Source organism: Portunus trituberculatus, chromosome 37, assembly GCF_017591435.1.
Source record: "Portunus trituberculatus isolate SZX2019 chromosome 37, ASM1759143v1, whole genome shotgun sequence".
NCBI classification, from domain to species: Eukaryota; Metazoa; Arthropoda; class Malacostraca; order Decapoda; family Portunidae; genus Portunus; species Portunus trituberculatus.
In genome coordinates, this window is record NC_059291.1 from 3,068,680 (window position 1) to 3,081,581 (window position 12,902).

The 12,902-nt window shown below is 40.1% G+C and overlaps 1 protein-coding gene across 1 annotated transcript in view; it reads left to right on the plus strand.

The window, feature by feature from the left end:
• The window catches only part of LOC123513899 (tyrosine aminotransferase-like), a 49,217-nt gene extending 46,021 nt beyond the window's left edge, over positions 1–3,196 (plus strand). The window contains exon 10 of the mRNA XM_045271360.1: positions 794–3,196. Coding sequence (XP_045127295.1) covers positions 794–1,015 — 222 coding nt within the window. The 3' untranslated portion in view covers positions 1,016–3,196. The remainder of the gene's footprint in view (positions 1–793) is intronic.
• Positions 3,197–12,902: the final 9,706 nt, after the last annotated feature.

A 12,902-nucleotide genomic window follows, 5' to 3' on the forward strand; every position in this document is an offset into this window, starting at 1 on the left:
TCGATGTAATATAAGATGAAAAAAATCGATAAGCGGTTATGTATTATATCTTTACGTGTACTGCATCGTAACGCGAACGTGCAAACAATCAATTAGCAAAAGATGTTATTCCTTTTCTATTACGATATAAAAAATATTTAAGGTAATGATATCAAGTGCTAGTATTGGAAGTTAATTAATTTACAGAAAAATAAAAGAGAAAGTGAAGTCTTGCAAGAAAAATAAGACGAGATTTAATAAGATAAAGGTAAATAACGTGAATAGGACAATGAGAACACAAGTATTAGCAACCACAGGATTAGCGGCAGCCATCCACGAGTCGGTCAACAAATTAGTCAGCTAATGAGCAGGATATTCATTCTCCTTCGGACACAACAACAACACAAAACTACAAAACAATCACATTACTTTTCCCCACAACATGCATTTCACCTCATCGCTGCCGAGTCTCATTATTATTTCCTCACCCTTTTATTTCTCACTCTTTCCTTCACTCTTCCTCAATATTTCAATTACTCACACTTTGGCTTTTCCTTACCTAGGTTTATTATTTCATTTAGTAACATCGTCATGACCCACAAAACCATCCAGATTCCAATGACTCAACGTAAATCAATGTATCTGTTTTTTTTTTTTTTTTTTAAAGGATATGTTTTTTTTTCTGGTACTTTCCTGATTAACATAATGAGCTGCAAGGAAATCAAACTTTGCTCTCTCTCTCTCTCTCTCTCTCTCTCTCTCTCTCTAAAACTTTCCTGCCTCTCATCTAACTCTCTCTGTCGTTCCATTCCAGTGTTTTGACTACCCGAACTACATGAGAATCGTGCTGACGGTGCCCGAAACACAGCTGCGGGAAGCGTGCAACAGGATCATCGCCTTTTGCTCCCGCCACCACGTCTCCGCCCACGTCAATAGCCTCGCCCACGCCAACGGCCACGTCAACGGCTGCGAGGCGGAATCTTTCAAAAATGTAGATAAAGCTATGGTGGTAGAAGTGAAGTCTGGGAGTGAGTGAGTGAGTAATGAATTGATTGATTAGTTGCTTGTTCAATTGGCTGGTTAAGTAAGTGATCTAGTGCATTTAAGCGTTGCAAGATTGATACTATTTTAGCGCTAGTTTGAGGAGGAGTGGGGTGTCTTAGTGAACGAGTGAGAAAGTGAGTGAGTGAGAGAATATTTTTACATACTACGGAGGTACTTTTTGATGAAGAACTTCGGGAAACTATTCATAATCTTAAGCAGCAACACAGTTAGTTAGTTAGTTCGTTAGCTAGTGGGAGGGACTATGTCGATGGGCCAGCAGTGCAAGTGTACGCGTATACCTGGCAGCCCATCACAGCAGCAGCACCTTCTCTTCTCTTCCACGTCCTGGTGGTCTGTATAGGGATTAAAAAAACCAAGTGTCCCTCATACTCCACATTTCTCCCATCCGTAATTTTTGAACTGCAAGATTAACTGAGATGGGAAGCCTGTAGGATGGACGAGATGGAATAAGTGAATAGAAGACAACTAAATATTCATACTCTCATCTTCTATTTTTAGTTATTGTTCTAGTAATGATTTGTAATGGTAATGATTGTGACGATTGCATTCCTTAGCACTTTTAGGTATTTTAGGGATCTAGAATGTGGGAAACACGTGTGAGCTGAGGCATGATAAGGGAATTAGTGGTGGTAGTACGGGATGGGGAGGATGGGGATGAGATGCAGTTCGTAAAGGTATATTGAAGGGAATGGATAGGGATGTGTATTGTGTAGGTCCGCAAGAATAGAGTCAATATTATAGCTTACGTTGTTATGTAGCATCGGGGACTGTGCAAATGTAGACGTTTAAGAAGTGTTAGCAGTAGTGAGTAAATAGATTGCTTGATTTATGACCATGAAGAGCTCAACTTACACCGATCTAACCACAAACACTAAGGCGCCACGTACTGGAAGGTGTGCTTAGATCCTTCGTTCATTCATTAGTGCAATAAACAGGCCATCACTGCCACTCTTTCCTCCTCATTAACTCAGGAACTCCTTGCTTTTATTCATGTGTACCTCTCCCACCACTATTCTGTCTAATGCACCAATGTAATGGTTAATTTTCTTCACTCTTTTTATCTCCTTCATTGGTAAATTCTATACCTTTCTAACACTAATACAATGTACTAGCCCCTCTCACCACACTAACCCTCACCACTAAAAATCAACCCCCCCCAACACACCGCCGCCAACAACAGCAGGAGCAGCACCAACAATAAAACTTACACAAATCATGCATTTTTCCTGTATTGATGTGTTGAAAGGGAGGAATATTGTGACAGCTGTAAGACGAAACTGACCAACCTGTCTAGAACCGTCATTCAATCAAATATTATAAAAGCACCAAATAAGTTCTTTTTTTTTTTCTTGTTATATTTTTCACATACATCTCTTATATTCCTTAGCCAGTGTTCTATAAAGGTAATAAAACGAAAAAAAAAAAAACTGGCGCCGGAAAGAGATCTAGACTAAGCACCTTTTCTGACAACGAAGGCCTTAATTACATGAGCTTAATCACCTTGTACTGTACAACGAAATGCGTACACACAGACTACACTAGACGTACACACCTGAATATATATGTAAGTACTTAAACATAGGTACACATAAAACCACATATGTAGATATACCATGAAAATATATCCGTGCTAATGACAGATACAAACATACACACGTGCACATACAAACGTTTATAAATAAAAGCATAAATGTACGTGTACCAACAGAAAAGGTACAAAATATTCCATATATATATATATATATATATATATATATATATATATATATATATATATATATATATATATATATATATATATATATATATATATATATATATATATATATATATATATATATATATATATATCAATAAACAATGTAGTGATATTGTAGTGATTGTCATTGTTACAAGAATAATTAGCGAAGGCTTGCATAGGATAGAGTAGTAGTATTAGAAGAGTAAGTTGTGATTATACGTACGAAGTAGTAGAATGAAACGCCTCTTCGTCCAGGGAGAGGAGAAATAAAATGCATTGTTATTTCTAGTGTTACGTAATATATCTTTCCAGTGTTAATTCTCTCGTTGCTCATTGATCATCAAGTAAATAAGCCATTGTACACATATCACAATAATAAAATTTTTGAATAATAAAGACAATTTAACATTATCTCTGAATATGGCATTATCCTTTTCCTCTTTGTTTTCTAAGTAAGTAAACCAAAGATAACCCTCTATTCTATCGTATCAGGATCTCAAGGGATTCATGACCATTCTCTCAAACACATCTCTGTCTCAGCTCCACTAATTTCAAAAGACCCTCGTTGAAAAGACACTGGATTTTAAGAGTGTTTTTAAAGCTTTCACTAATAGATTAACAAAATTTTTAAATCAACAGAATAAGCACTCTTGAGAACCTGCTTAATAATCTCTGTAGCCTTTGAAAATAGTCGTGATGAGACAACAGAGCGTTTCTGAATACCTCCCTTTCAGTAACTACTAAACCAGCTGTCACTCGCAGCGAGGTGTTTCCTTCCCATCTCTGTATGTACATGTTCCTGACAAGGCCAGGGACGCGAGCCTGTCCTTCATGGAGTGTGAGTGCGATGGATCGGACTTTACAGATCTTAGGAGGGAAGCAGATCTGTCTGTCTGTGTGTCTGTATGTCTGTCAAATAAACAAAGAAAAGCACAGATTTTCTATCGCGTTCCCAATTTTTTTACTCACGCTTCATCAAAGTTTTCAAGCTGTTTTGCGTTCTGAGAGAGAGAGAGAGAGAGAGAGAGAGAGAGAGAGAGAGAGAGAGAGAGAGAGAGAGAGAGAGATGAAATTTCTTTTCTTGGAAGTCATAATTTCTGCACACCGGTCTGTCTGGCGGTGTGTATTCTGACTACAAGGACACTGACCAAAGTATATATATATATATATATATATATATATATATATATATATATATATATATATATATATATATATATATATGAAGCAAACCTGTTAAAAAGCAATTCATCACGCAGCTCTTACTATGGCGAAGTATGAAAGTTAAAAAAGACACGTCTAACAATGTCTGACGTTGTTTTACTTACAAACGACAAAGTCTGGGTTTGCGTTCAGATTACCACAACCTTTTACGACAACAAAACGGAGTCGAGAAATGAATCCTGTTTGGAGGCTAAGACTGATTTGAGTGCTATAAATAGAACACACCTTTAGTGGTATCAAGGATCCGATCTCTGGCCACTCATAAATATTTCAGTCTCTCGACACGACTTGCGACATCGCGTCATTTTCTCTACGGCCCAAGCTGATATCTCGTGGAAAGCAGTGATGTCGACAAAGAAATAATGAAGATAAAGATAATTTTTTATAACTTGAATATATCCGACACATTTTTTTTCCAGATAAGAGAACTCCAGCAACCTGATGATGAGAATGTTTTTTGGTATTAGCGGTGTCAAGGGTTCCATTCCTGGCCGCCCCTTGTGAATACTTCAGACTCTCGGGACTGCTTCCACAAGATCGATTTCCTAAGCTTCAAAAATACCTTCCCTGTCTGCACGGTCAGCGGCCTCGCCCTCTGGTGCAACCAAAGCAAGCACAGTTAGCATCACTCACAACATTCATTTTTAGCTAAAGAATAAATAATTCAATGAAAAATAAACGTAGATAAATAAACAAATTAATTAAAATACATGAAATAAAAAAGATGAACTAAATAAATAAATAAGACAAACTAAACAAACACATAAGGTAGAGAGGATCACTTATATAGGGAAATGATGTTCGTGATATCAAGAGTATCCGCTTTTTGTTTGTGCCATTACACTGAAGCAATACACTGCTTTCACTTCACCATGTTTACAACTTTCCTTCCACAACAAGTCCTCTGATCTGCAAATAATCCATCACTTGACAAGTTTTGTAAGGAGACTGGCGGCAGATCAGAGGACTTACTATTGAGGGCAACACAAAGAGCAGTAACAGTGAGACCTGCAGATTACTTCACTGTTTATCACCGCTACGCCAGCCTCACCTGTCCCTCTTTTACAGTTTTTACCAATTATTACTCGCCTTCTCGTTACTCTAAGGCATAATATACTGCCAAAATGCTTCATGGTATCTAAGAATTTTATGGCTATTTCCAAGCACAAACTATAAGAAAAGAATGATTTAATTTTGTGCCATCGTGTCGCTTTTTTGACATTATGTATCTGGCATCCACCTGACAGTTTATCCCGGTTTCCTTTGTGGTGGCTTTATCAACCCCTCTTCTATGGCGGTTTTCACCCATTACTTCTTTAATTTTCTGTTTCCTATACGACAGTTTTAGTTGGCATTTAATCTCTCTCTCTCTCTCTCTCTCTCTCTCTCTCTCTCTCTCTCTCTCTCTCTCTCTCTCTTATATTCCTGTTTCTTCCCATTCTCCCTTCCTTCGCGACCATATACTCTGAGGTCATAACTTAAAGCTGAACCAGAGAGCATCATACAGATCTCTCTCTCTCTCTCTCTCTCTCTCTCTCTCTCTCTCTCTCTCTCTCTCTCTCTCTCTCTCAGCGTTAACTGCATAAGGACTTTTATTACTTTACATAAATATTTTGTTTTCAATACAAAATTCATTTCCATCATTCATGAAATTGCCTATTTGTCTGTATGTCTATCAGTATGTTTGTCTGTCTGTCTGTATGTATTTATGTCTCTCTCTCTCTCTCTCTCTCTCTCTCTCTCTCTCTCTATTTACGGAATGTATCCAGGTATCGATCACTGTCTGTTGGTGTCTGTCTGTCTTCGGCAACAACCACAAGGCAACTTTACTTTAACGACTTAGAGAGAGAGAGAGAGAGAGAGAGAGAGAGAGAGAGAGAGAGAGAGAGAGAGAGAGAGAGAGAGAGAGAGAGAGAGAGAGAGAGAGAGAGAGAGAGAGAGAGAGAGAGAGAGAGAGAGAGAGAGAGAGAGAGAGAGAGAGAGAGAGATTCATTTTACGTCTCTCAGGAAGGTGCATCTGAATAGGTGTCACTTACATTCCCTTTAACGTGTGTGTGTGTGTGTGTGTGTGTGTGTGTGTGTGTGTGTGTGTGTGTGTGTGTGTGTGTGTGTGTGTGTGTGTGTGTGTGTGTGTGTGTGTTATTGTTTTCCTTTTTCTTTTCGTTCGTTCCTTTAGCGTCTTGACATGTCTGATGTGTTAGTAATTAACCTTGAATTTGAAACACATCGAAATGTCACAACTTCTATCTTTACTACTACTACTACTACTACTACTACTACTACTACTACTATTACTACTACAAAAACAACAATAACAATAACAATAAAATCAACAATAACTACTACTACTACTACTACTACTACTACTACTACTTCTACTATTACAACAACAACAACAACAACAATAATTACTACTATTACTACGACTACGACTACTACTACTACTACTACTACCTCCTTATATTACAACATGAACAACAACAACAACAACAACAATAATTACTACTACTGTTACTACTACCAGTACTACTACTACTACTACTACTACTACCACTACTACTACTGTCGTACCCTCTCTCTTTCAAATTTTAATTAAGATTGTCAAGACAGCTGATAAGAAATCGTGAGAGAGAGAGAGAGAGAGAGAGAGAGAGAGAGAGAGAGAGAGAGAGAGAGAGAGAGAGAGAGAGAGAGAGAGAGAGGCAAGAAAAGAGAAAGGGGAGGAGTAGGAGAAGCGCTCTTGGGTGGAAGACTGGAAACTGGAAAGCAAGGGCGTGGATATGGAAGGAAAAAGGGAATGTGGGTCAGTGCGTAGATTTGTTAAAGTTGTCCTCTTTTCACGTCCAGTTTATCCGTTTTCTTTTGAGTCGTGTTCCCGTTTTCTCTGCGGAGGGGCTACGCCATGAGATTCTTATTCTGGTACTTCGTTAAAAACCAGGAAGAGAGAGAAAGAAAAAAAATGGAAATAAAATGAACAATATATCATATACTTAATAGGAGGAAACTTTTCACTCACGGCAACCTCGGTCAAACTTCCGCCCTTTTTTTTTTTTATCTTTTTTATTTTCTTTCACTCTTCTTCCTCTTGAGCACTTAATTAGCTGCACTTAATCCTTTTCTCTTTCAGAACTTACTTTTCCATCACTTTACGCTCGTTACTGAGAGTTTAAAGTTCGGATACGTCATGGCTGCGATGCACACACACACACACACACACACACACACACATGCCCGGTAGCTCAGTGGTTAGAGCGCTGGCTTCACAAGCCAGAGGACCGAGGTTCGATTCCCCGGCCGGTTGGAGATATTTGGGTGTGTCTCCTTTCACGTGTAGCCCCTGTTCACCTAGCAGTGAGTAGGTACGGGATGTAAATCGAGGAGTTGTGACCTTGTTGTCCCGGTGTGTGGTGTGTGCCTGGTCTCAGGCCTATCCGAAGATCGGAAATAATGAGCTCTGAGCTCGCTCCGTAGGGTAACGTCTGGCTGTCTCGTCAGAGACTGCACCAGATCAAACAGTGAAATACACACACATGCGGAATCTTTCTCTAACTTCTCAATACCAGCTAAAAATATTATTACAGTCTGTATACGGACTCTCTTTTACTACTGTCTTGGGGAGAGAGAGAGAGAGAGAGAGAGAGAGAGAGAGAGAGAGAGAGAGAGAGAGAGAGAGAGAGAGAGAGAGAGAGAGAGAGAGAGAGAGAGAGAGAGAGAGAGTAGCGTGGGTAATTTTTTTCTTTCATATTTTATGTAACTGTACACTACGAGCAGTTGGAAACCCATGCAGTCCTGTTTGTAATGAACCTCTGAACCACGAACAGTAGAAAATAAATAAATAAATAGGTTGACAAATAGAATAAGTACATGTCAGTTAATCAAGAAAGATTTGTATACGTCTAGTCTTCCTTTATTCTTAACTCAACCGACTATTTCATTTCCGTGTGTTCTTGGCATTTTATTCAGCCCATCACATCTAACCTAACCTAACCTAACCTAAAATAACATAACTCCTTTCACTGAGTCACGATACAATTAGCAGCAGCAGTTTTCCTTTATTCTTAACTCAACGGAACTATTTCCCTTCCCTGTGTATTAATGTTCTTGGCCTTTTGTTCAGAGCATCGCATCTAACCTAACCTAACCTAACCCCTTTAACTGCGTCACGAAACAGTTACCAGCAGCAGAAGCAATGCGTAAAGTCTCTAAGAGCATTTACAAAAACGTTAGTGGTGAAAAAAGACACATTTTGCAATTTCTCCCCAGTTTAAAAATCGAATGTGGCTGTAGGACAAATAAAAATGTCTCAGAGTGATTGGCAATTACGGAAAGATGTACCAAGTGACAGTGAAATGGTTAAATCACTCTTAAGTTAGCCTGCTTTCCTGTAACCTTTGGAAAGCGAGTTGAGTTTTCTTTTAACATTTCCTAAAATAACCTAACCCCTTTCACTGCTTCACGAAACAATTAGCAGCAGCAGAAGCAATGCGTGAAGTCTTTAAGAGCATCTAGAAGGAAGTTAGGGAAGAAAAAAAGGATACATTTTGCAATTTCTCCCCCAGTTTAAAGACGAGTGTGGCTGTAGGATAAATAAAAATGTCACAGAATGATTAGCAACTACGGAAAGGTGTACCAAGTGACAGTGAAATGGTTAAATCACTCTTAAGTTAACCTCCTTTCGTGTGACCTTCGGAAAAAAACTATTTGAGTTTTCTTGTAACATTTCCAGCGTTCCTCGCCTCTTATAAACCTTTCTGTCCAATCCTTCCACTGTCATGGTCAGCTTTTCTTAACATCCACAACACTGTGAAAAAAAAAAATAAATAAATAAATAAAAACTCACAGTATTTGCATGGACACAGTGGAAGGAAAACAACATAGGAAGAAATCTTATCTTTTCTAGGTTACAAAATTTTTAAGACCGTAACGTAAAAAGATAAATAAATACATAAACACATAAAAGAATAAACCAACGAATGAACGAATGAAATGAGGAAAACCATAAAAAAGTATTACGTCTGGGGGTGAAAGGGTCAACTCCTGGCCACGGTCTGAGGTTAGGAAGGGCATCCACTCTGGGTAACGGTTCTCAAATGCCAAAACCAAAAGTCCTCTTAACTCCTCTGTCAGGTGGAACCGTCCTACCCCTAATATATAATACGGAAACCTGACATAGAAAAAAAAAAAAAACATGTGAAAGGGTTAACTCCAGAGGCTCTCATTAAACAAGCCATTCCTGAAGAAGAATGCCAAGGTGATTTTTCAACCTCTATGACTTATTCAGGAGGTACGCAGAAGTGATTGCTCCTCGCGGCCTCAGAGTGGAAAGAGGGGAAAGGTTTACATCATAATCTGTTACATAATCTGATGCTATTATTTCTTGTTCACTCTCTCTCTCTCTCTCTCTCTCTCATTTTTCTTTTTCATCACCCACTCTCTCTCTTATTTTTCTCACTCGTGTCGTCATTTTTAACACTTTTCCCTCGTGGCTCACCGTCAAAACAAAAGCGGTGCGAAGGAAAACAGAAAGATAAAACGCAAAATGAAAACACAAAAGTAAAAAAGAATATTTAAAGAAGAGGGTGGATAAGAGAAAGAGAAAGTGGGCAATGCAGAAAGAGAAGGGAATAAAAGGGGAAAGACCGGAAAGAGAGAACGTTTGTGGTGTAAAAAGAGAGAGAGAGAGAGAGAGAGAGAGAGAGAGAGAGAGAGAGAGAGAGAGAGAGAGAGAGAGAGAGAGAGAGAGAGAGAGAGAGAGAGAGAGAGAAACAAGGGTACTGTAGCCATTCAAACGTTGTGGTCTTGTGTACCCATGTATATAAACAATGAAGGGACCTGAATTGTTGTTATTGTTATTGTTTGTTGTTGTTGTTGTTGTTGTTGTTGTTGTTGTTGTTGTTGTTGTTGTTGTTGTTGTTGTTGTTGTTGTTGTTGTTGTTGTTGTTGTTGTTGTTGTTGTTGTTGTTGTTGTTGTTGTTGTTGTTGTTATTGTTGTTGTTATCGTTCCTGTTGTTGTTGTTATTGTTCCTGTTGTTGTTGTTGTTCCTGTTGTTGTTGTTGTTGTTGTTGTTGTTGTTGTTGTTGTTGTTGTTGTTGTTGTTGTTGTTGTTGTTGTTGTTGTTGTTGTTGTTGTTATTCTTGTTGTTGTTGTTATCGTTCCTGTTGTTGTTGTTAATGTTCCTGTTGTTGTTGTTATCGTTGTTGTTGTTATTGTACCTGTTGTTGTTGTTATCGTTGTTGTTGTTATTGTACCTGTTGTAGTTATTGTCATCTTTTTTTTTTATTGAGAGCTGGAGAAAAAAAAATGGAGCACATAAATATATAAACTCGGTTATTTATTTGTTTCAATTACCACCGACCTTCAAAACCTACCGAGTGAAAACAGTAAAATTGTCGCTACATTTTTGTCTGTGGATGCGTGAGTGCATGTGTTCGTGTATGCGTGCGTGCGTGCGTGCGTTTAAGTGCGTGTGAATGAGTTAATGTATGCTTGCCTGTCTATCTGTCTGGCTATCTGTTTGCCTCTCTGTCTGTCCGTATGTAAGTATGTAGGTGTGTATGTTTGTATGTAATGTGTAGATATGGATGTTAGTAGTCGTTTTCACGTTTGTCGACCGGATTAACTACCTATCTTACTGTTCAAAAATATCTATCTATCTATCTATTTATCTATCTATCTGTCTATCTGTCCACTATCTATCTATCACTTAATTAGTCAATCTATCTATCTACCTTACCTGTATGACAACTATAGCTGTCGAAACACCTACAACCAGTATTATCTCTATCTATTCACCTATCATTCTATTCCTGTCTATCTATCTCTGTACCCTCTATCTATCGATCTATCTACCTCCCTATCTATCCATCAATCTATCTCCCTTAGTGCGTTCCCTTATTCTCCTTTCTCTCCCTTCGAGCAGGTGTTACGTCCCTCACCTGTGTTTGTTTACCTGAGAGAGGGAGAACACCTGGGGGAAGAGGGTTAGGAGGGGAGAGAAGGAGGAAGATAGGCAGGGAGGAAGGAGGGCGTTAAGGAGGAACAGGAAGGAGACAACAGAGGGAGGAAGGAGACGAGAGAAAAGTTAGAAAAGAAGGGCAAGGAGGAAATGAAATGAAATGAAGGTAAATGAAAAAAAACAAGGTAAAGAATAATAATGATTCGTAAATGAGGAATGTAAAGAGAGAGAGAGAGAGAGAGAGAGAGAGAGAGAGAGAGAGAGAGAGAGAGAGAGAGAGAGAGAGAGAGAGAGAGAGAGAGAGAGAGAGAGAGAGAGAGAGAGAGAGAGAGAGAGAGTATGGCACAACGGATTACTGGAAAAGCTTCGTGCTAAAGGCATCCAGGGTGGCTTGCTACGACTCCTGGGAAATTACCTGCAGGACAGAAGCCTCAAGGTGGTTGTCAACGGGCAAACATCTGAGTCCCTGCCTGTGGAGGCATCAGTGCCACAGGGTTCAATTCTTGGCCCACTCCTGTGGAATATCTATGTGGATGATCTTCTCCAGCTACTGCCAGGAGTCAAGGCCTATGCTGATGACTGCACCCTCTCCTATACCTATCCACGCCAGGACAGTGGGCGGGCTGCTGAGGCCATCAATCAGCAGCTACGAGTGATAGAGGAGTGGGGTGCTCGCTGGCAAGTGACATTCGCGCCGGAGAAGACACAGGCAATGGTTGTCTCTCGGTCCCCAGCCGCCATGGCAGCAATGGCAGGAAAGTTGTCTTTGGCGCTGCTGCTCTCCCACCCAAGATGACGTCAAGATACTTGGAGTGGAGGTGGATCGAGGGCTGAGGTTTGACAGCCATGTCAAATCCATTGCCAAGAAAGCCTCTCACAGGATCTCCGCTCTCAGAAGGATCGCCAGTTTCCTCGACAGGAAGGGGAGACTGCTGCTGTACAAGGCACAGGTGCGGCCCCACCTTGAGTACGCAGCTCTCTCCTGGATGTCCTGTGCCGCCACACACAGAAGGAGACTGGACAGCATCCAACGCCGCGCCATACGGCTAGTAGATGCTGCAATACCACCTCACCCAGAGCCTGAGCGTCCTCTTGATTCACTGGAACACCGCAGAGATGTGGCGGCGATCGTAGTGTTCCATAAGGCACAGGTGCAAAGAGTGCCACATCTGGCAGGGCTGCGTCATCCTCTGAGAGTCACCGCACGGAGCACGAGAACGGTGCTCAATGGTGGTGACGCCGTAGAGGTGCCGCGATCCCACGGGTGTCAGCATCAACGCACCTTCGCAGGACGCGTCTCCAGGATGTGGAACTTGTTCACGGCCGCGGTGCCTCACGTCCAGGAGATGAACACACACAGTGTCAAACTGATGGCACATAAGTGGAGACAGACACTGCCAACTCCTCTGACACTCTTTGTGACGTGACACTCAGTGTAGTGCAGTGCGTGAATAGTGCTAGTGAAGTGAAAAGAACAGTGCTCCATCTTGTATATTATCTATTTTTAAGTCTTGTAAATATTGTAGAGAAATAGATTGTAGTACCCTTAGAATAGGTAGCACACGACAGTGCGCCTTTGGGTACATGTTCTTCTGTATAAATTATGTTTAAATAAAAAAAAAAAAAAAAAAAAGAGAGAGAGAGAGAGAGAGAGAGAGAGAGAGAGAGAGAGAGAGAGAGAGAGAGAGAGAGAGAGAGAGAGAGAGAGAGAGAGAAAGAAAGAAAGAGAGAGAAAGAAAGAAAGAAAGAAAGAAAGAAAGAAAGAAAGAAAGAAAGAAAGAAAGAAAGAAAGAAAAGAAAGAAAGAAGAGGAAGGAGAGAAAGAGAAGAGAGAGAGAGAGAGAGAGAGAGAGAGAGAGAGAGAGAGAGAGAGAGAGAGAGAGAGAGAGAGAGAGAGAGAGAGAGAGAGAGAGAGGAAGCAAAACAGAAGACATAAAA